This window comes from Diabrotica virgifera, chromosome 2, assembly GCF_917563875.1.
Source record: "Diabrotica virgifera virgifera chromosome 2, PGI_DIABVI_V3a".
In the NCBI taxonomy this organism is placed as follows: Eukaryota; Metazoa; Arthropoda; class Insecta; order Coleoptera; family Chrysomelidae; genus Diabrotica; species Diabrotica virgifera.
In genome coordinates this window covers 98276773-98290813 of record NC_065444.1, presented here as the reverse complement: position 1 = coordinate 98290813, position 14041 = coordinate 98276773, and the positions used below count along the sequence as shown (strand labels likewise).

The window sequence follows — 14041 nt, the reverse complement described above, 5'->3', positions numbered from 1 at the left end:
CTGATTAGCCTTCTCTAGGCTTGAGATGCTTTCTCTGGAGGAACCTTCATTTTCTAAATTCCCGTAGGACAAGAATCGAACAGGAACAAACGAACAAAGCAGAAGGATTCAGTCACAGGCCATAATTAAAAAAATGGAGGAGTGGAAAAGTTGCCAGTAAAACTGCGATGATGCGCAATAAGGACCGACGATGCTCTAGCAAGCAATGTTTAAACGACGAGGTGGGGAAAAGGTTTATTATTTGCTAAAAATTGTCATCTCCCTTACGGTCAGTACCGGCGCTAGGGTATAAGGCGCCCGCCTGCAGACCTAGCATAGGGGCCCTTCGGTTTCTTTTAAATTAATATTTTGTATCGCACCAGCAAAAAAAAGCTCATTTTGGCGCCCCCCTAATAGAGACGCCCGCCGTAGTGCATCCCTTACAGGCCCGTTATCGCCGGTCCTGCTTACGGTGCTTGGTAATTGTCATGGCCAATCTCAATAATATCTTTGTCTTGTTTCTACACTCTTTCTGTCCTCTATTTTGAGAGTGTCTATATTTCTAATATATTAGAATTGAGTAGATAGATTATATATAGATTCCGTCTTTAGCAACTAAAACTTGTTATAAAATATATTTTTTGAATGCACTGGCTATACAAAATAAAGTAAAGTAAGAGTAACCACTTTCTGATATGAATTGCACAAACATAATAAATATAGAAAATCCCAAAAGCTACACCACTGGTTCTGACACAGGGTCGGTGTTGGGCCGGCTTCGTGTTCTAAAATGGATTAGTAGGCCGAATCACGCTGGTTAACTGGTAAAAGTTTATGAAAACGAACATCTCTCGGTACACGCTACATTAGGATCAGGAGAAAACGATCTACTAATATCTACTTAGTGGATTTTCTTTTTTTTTTTTCTTAGTTATTGCTCGGTGTCGAACATACTTGAAACTGAAAACAAGGTAACCCTTAAGAGAAAACTTCTAATCATTATTAATTTAGGTAAAACAAAACTACTACTACTATTTCTTTATGTAACAAAAAAGAAGTGGCTGTAGGACGTAGTGCCATTCGCAAAATTAAATTCCGACAGAGGGCGCTCAAAATTTCAAAGATGGAAAACAATTCATTTTGTCATTTGATCTCACAGTTCTAAAACGTTAAATTAAAATCATTTACACGAGTGTTTTGGCAAAGTAACCACTAAGTTTTGCCACTAAGACATCTTGTAGGTTAAAGACGACTCAAAATTATGTTTCATCTGTATGCATTCATTAAAATTTGATGCTAACTACTGATTTGTTTTTACCTTTTTTTTTTTTTTAAAATTTGGCCCCCCGATAATCACACAGCGTTTTAAAAATTATTAAGCTATCATAAAATTTCTAATATTGTTTTTAATTTAGTTAATAGGTACACTACAATTTATTTTACACTAACAGATAACAATTTTTAATTAAATAAAAGCTGCAAACTAAGTAGGTGAATTTATTTTATAAAAATTGTGTTTTGGAAATTTTAGGTGGTCGGAATATTTTGTATAACAATGTCCATGTACAGAATATATACTGCATTTTATTTATTTATTTAATTTTGCAGTCGCTTAAACATTAAAAATACTACGTTTAATACAAACCTTAAATTAACAAAATGTGTGATTTGGCATTAGTTAGTTTACGTCATTACGTAGAGTATAATAGGAATGAATACTGAGGAACACTGCAATAGTTTTTTTAAGTCGAATTCATTGCTAATTACAACATAAACTGACCGCAAATATGTACACAAATTAATGACAAAGTCAATGTTTTCCTCGAGTTGATGCTTTTCAAACTTGCCACCAGGCGTCGCCCACTTGCGGTTCCTCACCAATATTGTTTAAATCTTCTTTTTAACGTGCCCTATCAAGTCCCCTTGACGTTGGCGATTAACATGGCGAAACTGTCTCTGTCTCGAGCTATTCTAAATAGTTGCTCTGCTTTCTTTATTCCTGGCCACTCCCTGATATTCTTCTATCCCTGATATTGTTTACATATGCAGCTAAAATGTTTTGGTTAAAGCAGTGAGGATCAGTACAGTCTGTCAATAAACACAAAAAATGCTAAAATATATAGTAGTATGAAGCGGATCAGAGTATCAGAGTGAGCAAGACGACCCTACCTGACAATTGACAACTTAGAAAAAGTAGATAGCTGTATCTGTTTAGGAGTCAACATCACAAAGGGCAACATTGACGATGCAGAGCTTAGCAGAAGAATCATCCTAGCCATCACGGCATACTTTGCAATGAACCAGATATTTCAATCACGAGACGTACACAAAAAAATTAAGATACGAATCTACAGGATCATAATCCGACCGATAGGATAGTGAGCTATGGATGTGAAACTTAGGTCTGGTTGCACCAACAAATCTGAAGCTTCAGCTTAGCACAGCTCAACTTATAAATAGGACCGCTCTAAGTCTCACTTACGTTGCACCATAATTTTCGATTCTTATCTATGCAATTCACGTGGCAGTCCATTGTAGCAAGCTGAAAATTGATCTAAGAGCCAATGGTGCAACGCGTATGTTTCGTAAGCTGAGCTTAAGCCACGTCTTAAGCTTAAGATCTGTTGGTGCAACCAGGCATTAGGTATTAACTCAAAAATCTGTAAACCACATGGACATATTTAAAAGAAAAGTACTGAGACGAATAATACTAGGCCCTTTAAATCAGAAAAACCGGTGGCGAATCGGATACAATTCCGCCTTTATCTCGATATGTCCGAATAAAGCGTCTTTAATAGTCAGGCCATGTGTTTAGGATGGAAGAAAACAAGCTTACAAAAAACTGTTGAATGCAAGAATGCAGGGGAAGAGACGTATTGGAATACCGAGAAAGCGATGGGAGAAAATTTGAATGAGGACGCAAGAAATTGCCTTGGCAGTCGATCTTGGAGAAGAATGACTAAAGACTGTGACGATTGGATAGGTTTGCTAAGGGATGCCAGGGCTTGAATTATGCTGTAGAGCCATAGGATGTATGGATGGTTCATATACGTGCAATAATTTTGTAGTCTATTTCAAACCTATTCAAACCTTATGTGTAATTGGGTAAATGAGTAGCGGCTTCGATTACAAATCTAAGCGTCCTAAAATGCGCGGGTTCGAATCCCAATGCAAGTTTTTGGAAGGAAGTGGTGAAGAAATGTATGGAAAAACTATAAGGAATATTAAGTGTAGTAATGCAGTAATTAAGTGTAGTAGTGTGTTTTATATAAACAAATGCAATATTGTATAATATAGTAGTATAGGATATAGCATTATATAGATATGTAATAGTAATTGTAAAGAAACATTAAATCTTTCAGCCCTAGGCCTTCAAGGCCCGTTGAGCTTAATAAATAATAAATAAATTTCAAACCTAATAAGTGTTTCTACTAGGTCTTTGTATTCACTTGATGAAGTGTTATTGTAACAAATCGTTATAATACGAGTCTTAGTTTTTTAAATATAATAACTTTGCTGTTATGGTCCATGTATTCGATATTATTCGCACCTGTTTCGTTTAGTTATGCATTAATTACATTTTAAAATAAATATTTTTAAATGTAGCAGATCGATTTCTTACGTCATATTATCTATTTTCGACACAAAAAATTCAATAGGGTAAACAGATCAGTTAAAAACTTGTTGACAAAGAACAGTGTTTGACGTTTAATATTTGGCATCGGTCAACTTGTTGATTTTTTTAATTTGAAGCAGTCATGCCAGTAACAGCTGCATTCCAGTGTTTAATACTAATTGATAAGTCGTGATTTTTTTTTATTTAGCTTAAATTCTTCAACAACTAAGGCCATTGGCATGGCACAGTTGATTTCGCAATCAGATTATGGTGTAACGTTTAGTGTGTTTGTTGAGTAAGTGTCTTGTTACTTAGTAAAGTCGACTTCATTGTCTTTACACAGAGACGCTAATTGTATCCGAAAGTCTGCGGTACCTCCGGTGAGTACAAGTCGTGATTTTAAAGGCATATTTTGCGTTAATTGAAAAAGATAAAGCTTTTGCTAATTCGTTCTTCCCTAGATCTCTCTAGCTGGCGTATATTGGATCTCCCATGTCTTCAAATAATACATATAATAAATCTAAAACTTTTCTCATTCTCAATATAATTGGGAGAATTTTTTCTCAATTCTACAGCTCTTTCCTTTAGTATATTACAATTTTCTTCTTCTTTGTGTGCAATGTCTATTTTCAAGAGTTTTCATCATGTTAACTAACAAGCTGCTGGAATTATTCTCGATCGGGAGATACATGAAACAATTCCTCGGCCGTTCGACTTGTCATGTGACGCAGCTAGAAGAGTTGTTTTCTTCCAATCCAACATTTTCCTACTATGATCTCATCTGGTTCAAACCTCATTTGCCCAGTGAAGTCCTACCTTACATCACCTAGCACACTGCAATGGCATAGTATGTGCATGGCAGTCTCTTCTTCCGTTTCGCACTTTTTGCACCATGGTTCATTCACCTTACCTAGTTTGTATAGGTGATTTCTTAAACGACAATGTCTAGTCACCATTTCAGTGACCGTTTTGATCTCTCGTTTATTGAGGTTCATGAAACTGTTCGAGAGTTTTTTATTAATATTCTTGATTATCTTTTTAGTCTGGATTTGCCTTTGAGTGGTTCTCAGCCATTTCTAAACCTCGTTTTTCATAGCATCTTTAGTGATGCCACAGAAAGGTTCTGGGCCTTCAAAAGCTTCTCAGCCATTCTTTATCAGCCATTTCTAAACCTCGTTTTTCATAGCATCTTTAGTGATGCCACAGAAAGGTTCTGGGCCTGCAAAAGTTTCTCTCGAGCCTTGTTCCGCTAACATATTTTGTACCTTTGGAGCTCCTAGCATTCTTCAAATCAGAATGGACGAAAATTCCCCAACAGAATTATAGAAAAACTATACTCCATTTGTAAAAAGATTTGACGATAGTGCACGGTAAGCCAAGACACAGTCTATCACATGGATCTGTCGAACATGCGACTCAAGATATCGAAAATATACTAAGGTCCTGGTTGGAAAGCAACCAAAAAAACAAGCGGTCAGATGGTCTTCGATTTGTACAATTCGCCAAGAACTGAGCTTATCATTCTGGCATCAATTGCAGTCCATATGAAGCTATGATTGGAGATTCCTGCCAAAATTGGTTTGAAAACTTCATCGTTGTCAGAAGATACTCTAGAAAATATTATTTCGACTGAAGAATATTTGGAAGCGTTGGTGGAACATCTAGAAGAAGCCCAGTCAGGTCCTGATTCTGAAAAATGTGAAGAAGCAGAAGAGGATGAACCAAATGAGCTTCCAATAGAACAAAAACTAGAACAACAGCAACCATCAGTCAATGAATCTAATGCGATTATGCGATTCTAAAATAACTATCTTATAATAAAATTTCAGAGGCAAGATTCTCTTGCAATTAAACGGAAACGTGCAAAGAAAGGTCTTGAAAAGCAAAGGAAAAAAATGCTTAAAACAGCAAACTTGAAATTCCCCCCTGGTAATGTCGGTGATACGTAAAATTGGTAGTGTCAGCAATACCGCCTGCAAAGAATCATTCAGTACTCTAGACATGGTTCCCAAACTGTTCCCGAACATTTCATTGCGCGATCATGTTAGAAAATAGTATATTATTCAACGAGCATGTAATGATGGCTATTACTCACGATGATGAAGTTTGCGACACGAGCCGTAGGCGAGTGTCGTAATTCATCAGAGTGAGTAATAGCCATTACATGCGAGTAGAATACTATACTGTTTCTACGACCTTTTTTTTATTTTAATTAGTAAATAATTTCATTATCAACTACTCGAAATTTAAATTATAATAATTTACAAAAATACCTAAATGCTATTTTCCCCTAGTACGTGGCTGAATAATTGGTTGCCTACTATTACTAAATTATTATTTATTGTAAAAATACAACTAGAAATAGTCAATATAACTTCTATTCGTTTCCGAAAAATTATAAGCTTAAATTTGTACTTATGAATCTAATAATATAGGAAATGGCTGTTGTCGGTGGACGTATTTCATATTATATAATATGGTTATAATGTATATTTACATTATTTAACTATATATAATATAATAATATAACTATACATAATATGTTATAACATATTTAACACAATATAACTTGAAAAACAAACACACTATTAGTTATAAATTCCAATTAATATAAATAAAATGCGCTAATGTCACTGTCACTAAATTAAATGATAAACATCAAAATCTTTAGTAAACAAGATATAAACGTAAAAAATATACTGACATTGTTACAGTTAAAATTCCTTTAAAAATTTTTCGAAGTTAATTATTGGTATAAATAAATAAACAAGTTTAAGTAATTTTATTTGCAGTTTATGTACAATTAATATTAAAAATGGCATGCGCCACTTGAATCTAACTTCAGCCCGTGAGTAATGACCCGTGAGTAACTTCAGCCCGTGAGTAATGAATTATTACTCACGGATACAGTAATGGGTGCTATTATCTATGAAAAAATAGCGAATAATGAGCATGTTATTAAACGGTCGTAGAAAAACGTCTTTGTCGTTGTGGGCATGGCTATCAGCGATGTGCTTGCAAAAGTAAATGTATAACTAATGTAATGATAAGTGTAAATGTACAAAAATGGAAAGTTGTGTAATTCCAAGTGCCATGAGAGTTTGCATTTCACAGCAAATAGTAAGTAAGTAAAGTAGTAGTATTAATTCAGGCAAAAAAACTCATGTCAAGTTATACAAATTGTCTCTTGTTTTTATTTTTCAATTTATTGTTTCTATTTCATCATTTTATACTTTTACCGCTGGTCCTTGATAATTGTATACAATTACCGGTAAAAGTAGATAATTGAAAATAATTTCTTGCATTTACCGTTAACTTTGGTAATTGTATACAATTACCGGTAATTGTATACAATTACCAATTATCTACTTTTACCGTAACATATACATGTCAAAGGCATCTATTCTTTTTTTTTTGTTTCAGTCTATTGTCCGACTTTCAGAGCCATACAGCAAAATAGGGAAAACGTAGCATCTGATCATTCGGATTCTGAGCTCTAGACTAAGCGCAAAAATAGACGAACTACTCTGCAGTGATACTCTGTGGATCCACAAAGTGGGTTAAACAGGCGATTTTGTAGCCCCAATGATTTTGTAATGGACGCCACAGTGGCGAGGATCGGCGACGGTGGCTGGCCACTGTCGCTCGTCTGGAATGGCACGTTTAATTTACATAAGAATTTACGGGGTCCGGACAAATAATCCACACAAATTATCCCTGAACAAAAAATCACTGGATAAAAAATCCCCGGACAAAAAATCCCCACAAAAAATCCAGGACAAATAATCCCCACAAATTTTTTTGGATAAAATATCCCCACAAAAAATCCCCAAGAAATATTTGCTGCTGAATAGTTCTCTGACAGTTTTCCCGAAATTTTACCAAATTTCGAATTCCAATTCCATGCCGAGAACTTCAAATTTTACATGACAAAAAAATGTGAGTTTTTTCAAAAATCTTTCATAGCTGCTCAGGGAGAGGCCAGATAGGAGAAGGTCTGTAGGTAGGATGGGCTAAAAAAGGTGGAAAGATGCAGTCAGAGAAGATCTTAAGAAAATGGCAGTGAGACAATGGAAAATAGTGGCACAGGACCGACAAACATGGAAAGCAATAATAGTAAACGCGGCAAATACTCTCGAAGAGTTATAATGACATTGATCTAACTAAATATTTTCACATTCAATTTACAAAAAGGAACAGGTTCTTGCATTAAAATCTAGACTATCGTTTTCAAGACCAGCAGTTATCAGAGTGAGCAAAAGATTTAAGCGAATAATTACATGATTCCCACAGCCTTAGCTCATTTCACATATCTTCTACGATTTTTGAAAAAACTCACACTCTTTTGTCATGTATAATTTGAAGTTTTCGACATGGAGTTGGAATTTGAAATTTGGTAATCGAAATTACAATTCACGCTTAATCTTATTTGCTATTCATTATTTTCGTACTGAAAAGCGGTTTCATGGTGATTGCTATCTATAACTCTCATGCACTGAGGCTGGAAAACATTTGCGTCGATTGCATTCACGGGAAAACTTTTAGAGAATTATTCGGCAGCAAATATTTCTTGGGGATATTTTGTCGGGGATTTTTGTGGGGATATTTTGTACAAAAAAATTTGTGGGGATTATTTGTCCGGGATTTTTTGTGGGGATTTTATATCCGGGGATTTTTTGTCCAGGGATAATTTGTGGGGATTTTTTGTCCGGGATTATTTATCCGGGGATTATTTGTCCTGGCTTCGAATTTACGGGTAATCATTGGAAGCTACTTTGTGGATCCACAGAGTAGTGTTGCATAGTGGTTCGTCTGTTTTTGCGCTAAGGTCTCATCTTGTAAAAAATGTTTTCATGTTCATGAGTGTTTCTGTCGCTTGTTCGACTCTTGATCGGATTTCTTTTTTTGGTTTCCGCTGGCTGTTGATATTTGCTCCCAAATATCTTATGGAAGTTACCTGTTCTATTATTTTTCCCTTGGCACGCAAATTTACGTTTATTGGGATCTTCGAAATACTATAATTTTAGTGGTAAAAAAGTAATGGTACGTCTAATAAAAAGTAATATATGTTTCACTTGACGTAATGTGTTTACCACCAGTAATATTTTTTAGATTGTAAATGTAATATATTAAATAACTGAATGTATTTACTTTATCTCTATATAATAAGGTAATTTAAGTATGCTGATAACTTTTTTGCACAAAAACAGTTTTATTAAAATATTCAGATAATATGTACAAGGTGAACGCGAGCCACAAGTGAACACGTTGGTACCATTATTTTCGGGATGTGTGAAGAACTGTTACTTTTACTCTAATGAATAAAACAACTACACGATCATTTCCATATATTGGTGCTAATAGGAAAATTATTGGTAAGATCATAACTACAATAGTTTTTTTAAATTTGTTTGTTGCATATTTTGTCACTGTTTGAAATAGTTGATTAAAAGGACACTTAAGAAAGTTTGGCGAGTTTTCCCCGAAAAATGCTTTATTTTTTCGTTATTTCACGTTGAAATATTCGATTTGGAATTTGACGAATAAGAACCTTTTTTCATGAACTACAACTCTGCTTCTACTGGGTCTACAGACACCTTTTTTCGTTTTTTTTAAACTAAATTTTTGCCAAGAATATTTTTTTCAATAAAATACCTAACTTTTGAGTTATTTGCGAAAAACTGCCAAAAAACGTTTTTTTTTTTGTTGAAGATTGAACATTTTAACTAACAAATAACTCGGAAAAGTATTGGCTCAGTGAAAAGTTTCTATAAAACAAAAGTCGCATAGATTTAGTCAGTTTATCCATTTTCGGACTTATTTTGAACGTGTCTATGTTTTTTCACATCTGATAAAAGGTGGCTTTCATCTCCCAAGGAAAAGCAACCCTCGACTCGAGTTCAAAAATGAAGTAGAGGGTAAAAAGAACCTAAATCCAAATGTTCAAGAAAATCCATTGTGACTTTGATTTAAATTAAATTAATAAATTAATGTGTAAATATGTTTTGCCTTTTTACTTTTTCACACCATGGGTAATTCACTTCTGTTAGAAGTTGTGAAATTGCGAAATATTTTAAAGTGAGTACCAAGGAGTTTATCTAAAAAACATGACAAGGTGTCTACGAGAGTAAAAAGTTTTGGAAACCTCTGTGATAGACAGGCAAAAGAGTATTTTAAAAAAGTATAACATAATATGTATACACAAATATTAATCTTATTTTCTTTTTTGATTACAGGTAAGTTCTTATCTACAATCCATATCAGTAAGTATACACACACTAATACCTTTAATTATGAGATAATTTGAAATAAAATGTTTTGAACATGTAATATTAATAAAATAGTGAAATTAATACAAAGAAGATGAATATGGAAAATAATTCTCCTGTAAATGGGGAGGAACTAATTAGTGGAATCGTAAACAGAAACCTGCTGAATTATGCAAATTCAGTTTACTGCAAAACATTTGTAGAAAACCTTGGAGAAATGTTGATTTTATCTACTTAAATTATAAGAGTAGGATGATATACAAATAATATAAATTAATAAACTAAAAACAATAAAAGTTATGCTGCTTTCATTAATAAGTTGGTCATTATTTCATTCACGTTACTAAGGTTCAGGGCCGTCTTAACCCGGTGGTGCAAGGGGTGCGGAGCACCTGGGCGCCAAGTCCAAGGGGCGCAAGCCGAACTCTTGCTAGGCTCAAACTTGCGCTTCTTGTCCTCAAAAAAACTACAAATAACAAAACTATACAAGTGCACTTTCGGTATTTTTTACAAAGGCATCCATGCTTACTACACCTACGATATGAAAATGAAATATGAAACCCATTTAGATTAGAAGCAAAGTTCCGATTCTGCTGACAAAAGTATAATTATTGCGGTTTTGCGGAGCTGTGTATGTAGGTAAAGGCGCCGCATTACTATGTAGTCGTTATTTTTTAAAGGTGGCGGTAGAATCCTTTATGATGGCCGAAGTTACTCAGTTTTTTACTGGTTATTGATACTATACCAAACAAGGATTAGCATATTATTTGTTAGAATGTTTGAAATGAATGAATATTGATTTAGATGATTTGCGACTCCAAGGGTATGATAATGTGATAAATATCAGAGAAAAAAATATGGGCCTTCAAAAAAATGTTAAGCCTTAGATTAATCCTGGTGTTCTTATGTTCCTTGTGCAACTCTTAGCCTTAATTTGGTTCTAAAATTATGGTGTTAAATGCTCATTGGAAATAACAATTTGTTTTTTTAATTGTTCAAGAAATGTATGTTTTTTTCCTCACCAACATAACGGTTGAATGTCATAATGAATAAGATACCCACTTTTACATTAAAAGCGCTTTCAAATAGAGATGTGGGAGCAGAATTGACTCATTAAAAATACTTCGTTTTAATATGGGAAAATTTACGATGTATTATCCTCAATTGTTGACAACAATAACTACGAGAATGACACAAGAAACATCGCCAGCTGATTGATGACAAAATTAAAGAAAATAAGTTTATCGGCTCTGTCGTGACATGGTCAATATTTTAGCAAGGGTTTAATATTAAATATTATTATCAACAAAACTTTGCTAACGAGCGATATTATTATTTCCGAAGCTGTCAAGATGCTTGATCAAGTCAATAAAGATTTAGCCAATAACCAGAGGAGGATTTGAAGATTTGCTGTCCCTGGGCTATCCACAATTTGCCGCCTTCCCCTCCGCATTTTTTCCTTTTTTACCAAAATTTGCCGCCCCCTAAATTCTGCCGCCCTGGGCTATAGCCTATTCAGCCCATATGTAAATCTAGCCCTGTCAATAACCACACTGACACTGCGTTTGAGCAGATATTAATTGACTCAGTATCAATTGCTAAAGAACTAGATTGCGAAACTAAATTTTCTGAAACTGTTCGTCCATGTCCCCGAAAAATACATCTCAATCTCAATTACGAGGCTGCAGACAAGAGACGAGCCTCTTTTAGGCTCAGAACAAAATTTTAAAGTTAACTTATTATTATTTATTGGACATGGTCATTGCAAAATTAGGTGAAAGATTAGGTGAAAGAAACATAATTATAATTTTTTTTTCCTGGAAAATGTATTGAGTTGAAGAAACTCCGAAGAAAACTTAAAGATAACGCAATGTTTAAATTGAATAAAAAACCAGCGCATGAAATGAGAATGAATCAGAATTTCTTACCAATATTTTTTATAAATAAAGACATAACCCCACTCGATATTATCAGTTATATGTATATTCTCATAATTTATTCTGTGTTTTCCCAAATTTTCTAGATGTCTAAGGATATATTTAACACTTCTAGTAACAGTAGCTGAAGATAAAAGGTCTTTTTCTAAACTTAAATTGACAAAAACTTATCTGCACTCAACAATGACCCAAGACAGATTAACAAACCCGGCTTTAATACTTTTATAGAAAAGCAAGTAAAAATAGATACCACCGAACTAATAAAAATTTTTGAGAAATTAAAATCTAGAAAAATTGTTTGATATGTGTTATAAAATTGATCTTGTTTGAATACTGAAACCACGTTTTTTTTTAATATAATTTAATTAGTTTTAATTTTACCGTAACTAGAACCGTTATAGAGGTAGCACCTTTTATTGGAACGACCACATCAAACGTCATAGACGGGAGATGGTTTTTGATAACTGGTCCTCATAAGGCACTCAACTCTCACTTATGGCTCCACGTGCCACATCCCGGGCAACTGCATTGGTCTGCAGGCTAAACTAAGTGAGGGTAGCCAGACATGGTGATAGGTTGGACAGTGGCAGCTGGCTGTTACAAAACTGACCATGCGGCGAGAATGATAGCCACAGAAACGGCACATATACAGCGGTGCAGAAGGCAAAGGGAAACCACTGCACTATTTTCCCAAGAGAATTTCTTCCCATAACGATGACAATTTCGGCAAGTGAAGATGGAATGTGTAGCGACCCGACTCACGCTCGGCGCCATCTCGGTTCCGGGTCGGATGGTGTGAAATTTGCTACCGGCTGCCAAGGTGTGAGGGATCAGGCACCTGGCAGAAATTGTGCGACTGAATCCAAATTTTCATTTAATTTAAGAAAATGTCAGCGAATTGGTACATGGAACGTCCAGGGACTGATCCAAAATCCTGGAAAGTTACACATAATTGAAAAAGAAATGGCAGACCACAATCTTTCGGTACTGGGACTCTCAGAAGCTCACTGGAGAGGAAAAGGGCATTTTAAAACAACTGCTGGCAACGTCGTCTATTTTTCAGGCCCAGATAACAAAAGTACAAATGGAGTCGCAATAATTGTACCCTCTAAACTTAACGACTGCGTAATTGGATATAATACTATTGATGACAGGATAATATCCCTTAAAATGAGAATATCCACCAATACCCTACACCTTGTCCAGGTATACGCTCCTACAACAGCTGCACAAGAAGAAGACATCAACAGGTTCTATGGTTGTTTAGAAGAAACTGTTCGCGCTATTCCGAATCGTGAACTCGTCATAATTTTAGGAGATTTTAACGCCAAAGTGGGGTCATCTAATGAAAATATTGAAGGAGTGCTGGGCAAAAATGGACTAGGACAGAGAAATGAGAATGGTGACCGTCTAGTGGAGTTCTGTGTAGAACAACATCTTACAATTACAAACACATTATATCAACATCATCCACGGAGATTATACACATGGCGCAGCCCAGATGGACGAACAAGGAATCAAATAGACTACATCCTAATAAGATCAAGATGGAAATCGTCGTCCATCAACTGTAAAACATATCCTGGCGCAGACTGTGGAAGCGATCATCAACTCTTGGTATTGAACGTTCGACTTCGTTTTAAAGTCCCCAAAAGAAGACCCCAGAGAAAAGTCATGTTTCTAAGTCCATCAAAAATCAATGACTTCCGACAAAACCTAGAAGATGCTCTTTCTTTAGACCAAGTAGATAATGACCCTGAGAGCACTTGGATCTATCTCAAAGATAAGGTAATCGAGGCTGCAAAAGACTGTGAGGCAGCGGTTTCCACTGGCCGTAAGCCATGGATATCCGATAATACGTGGACTGTGATTCAACGCAGAAAAGCACATAAAACTAGATACGGAACAAACGATGAATACAGAGCGTTATCGAGAGAAATCAGAAAACAGTGCCGCAAAGATAAAGCTGATTACATCTCTCAAATATGCAGAGAGATAGAGGAACATGGCTGTCGAAATGAACCGAGTGACTTATTCCAGAAGATCAAACTCCTTACCAGAGAGTTTAAACCTCAAACGTGGTCTGTAATAGATAAGGAAGGTAATTTAAAGACCGATACTGATGAAATATTGGAAACATGGCGAAACTACTGTGGCGAGCTATATAAAAATAACGAGGTATCAGCAGAAAATCAGTGGCCTTCTGACTACCCTAGAGAACCTACTGTCTTACTCGCTGA

General features: G+C 35.2%; 1 protein-coding gene across 5 annotated transcripts in view; it reads left to right on the top strand.

The window, feature by feature from the left end:
* LOC114333341 (sestrin homolog) overlaps positions 1-14041 on the top strand; it is a 388509-nt gene that overhangs the window by 103773 nt on the left and 270695 nt on the right. The window contains exon 2 of one of the 5 annotated variants that reach the window (XM_050642743.1): positions 9832-9858. The exons of 3 other annotated variants lie outside the window; for them this stretch is intronic. In XM_050642743.1, coding sequence (XP_050498700.1) covers positions 9832-9858 — 27 coding nt within the window. Of the gene's footprint in view, positions 1-8836; positions 8971-9831; positions 9859-14041 lie in introns of those variants that run through there. One more of the 5 variants, XM_028283204.2, reaches the window with a different exon arrangement.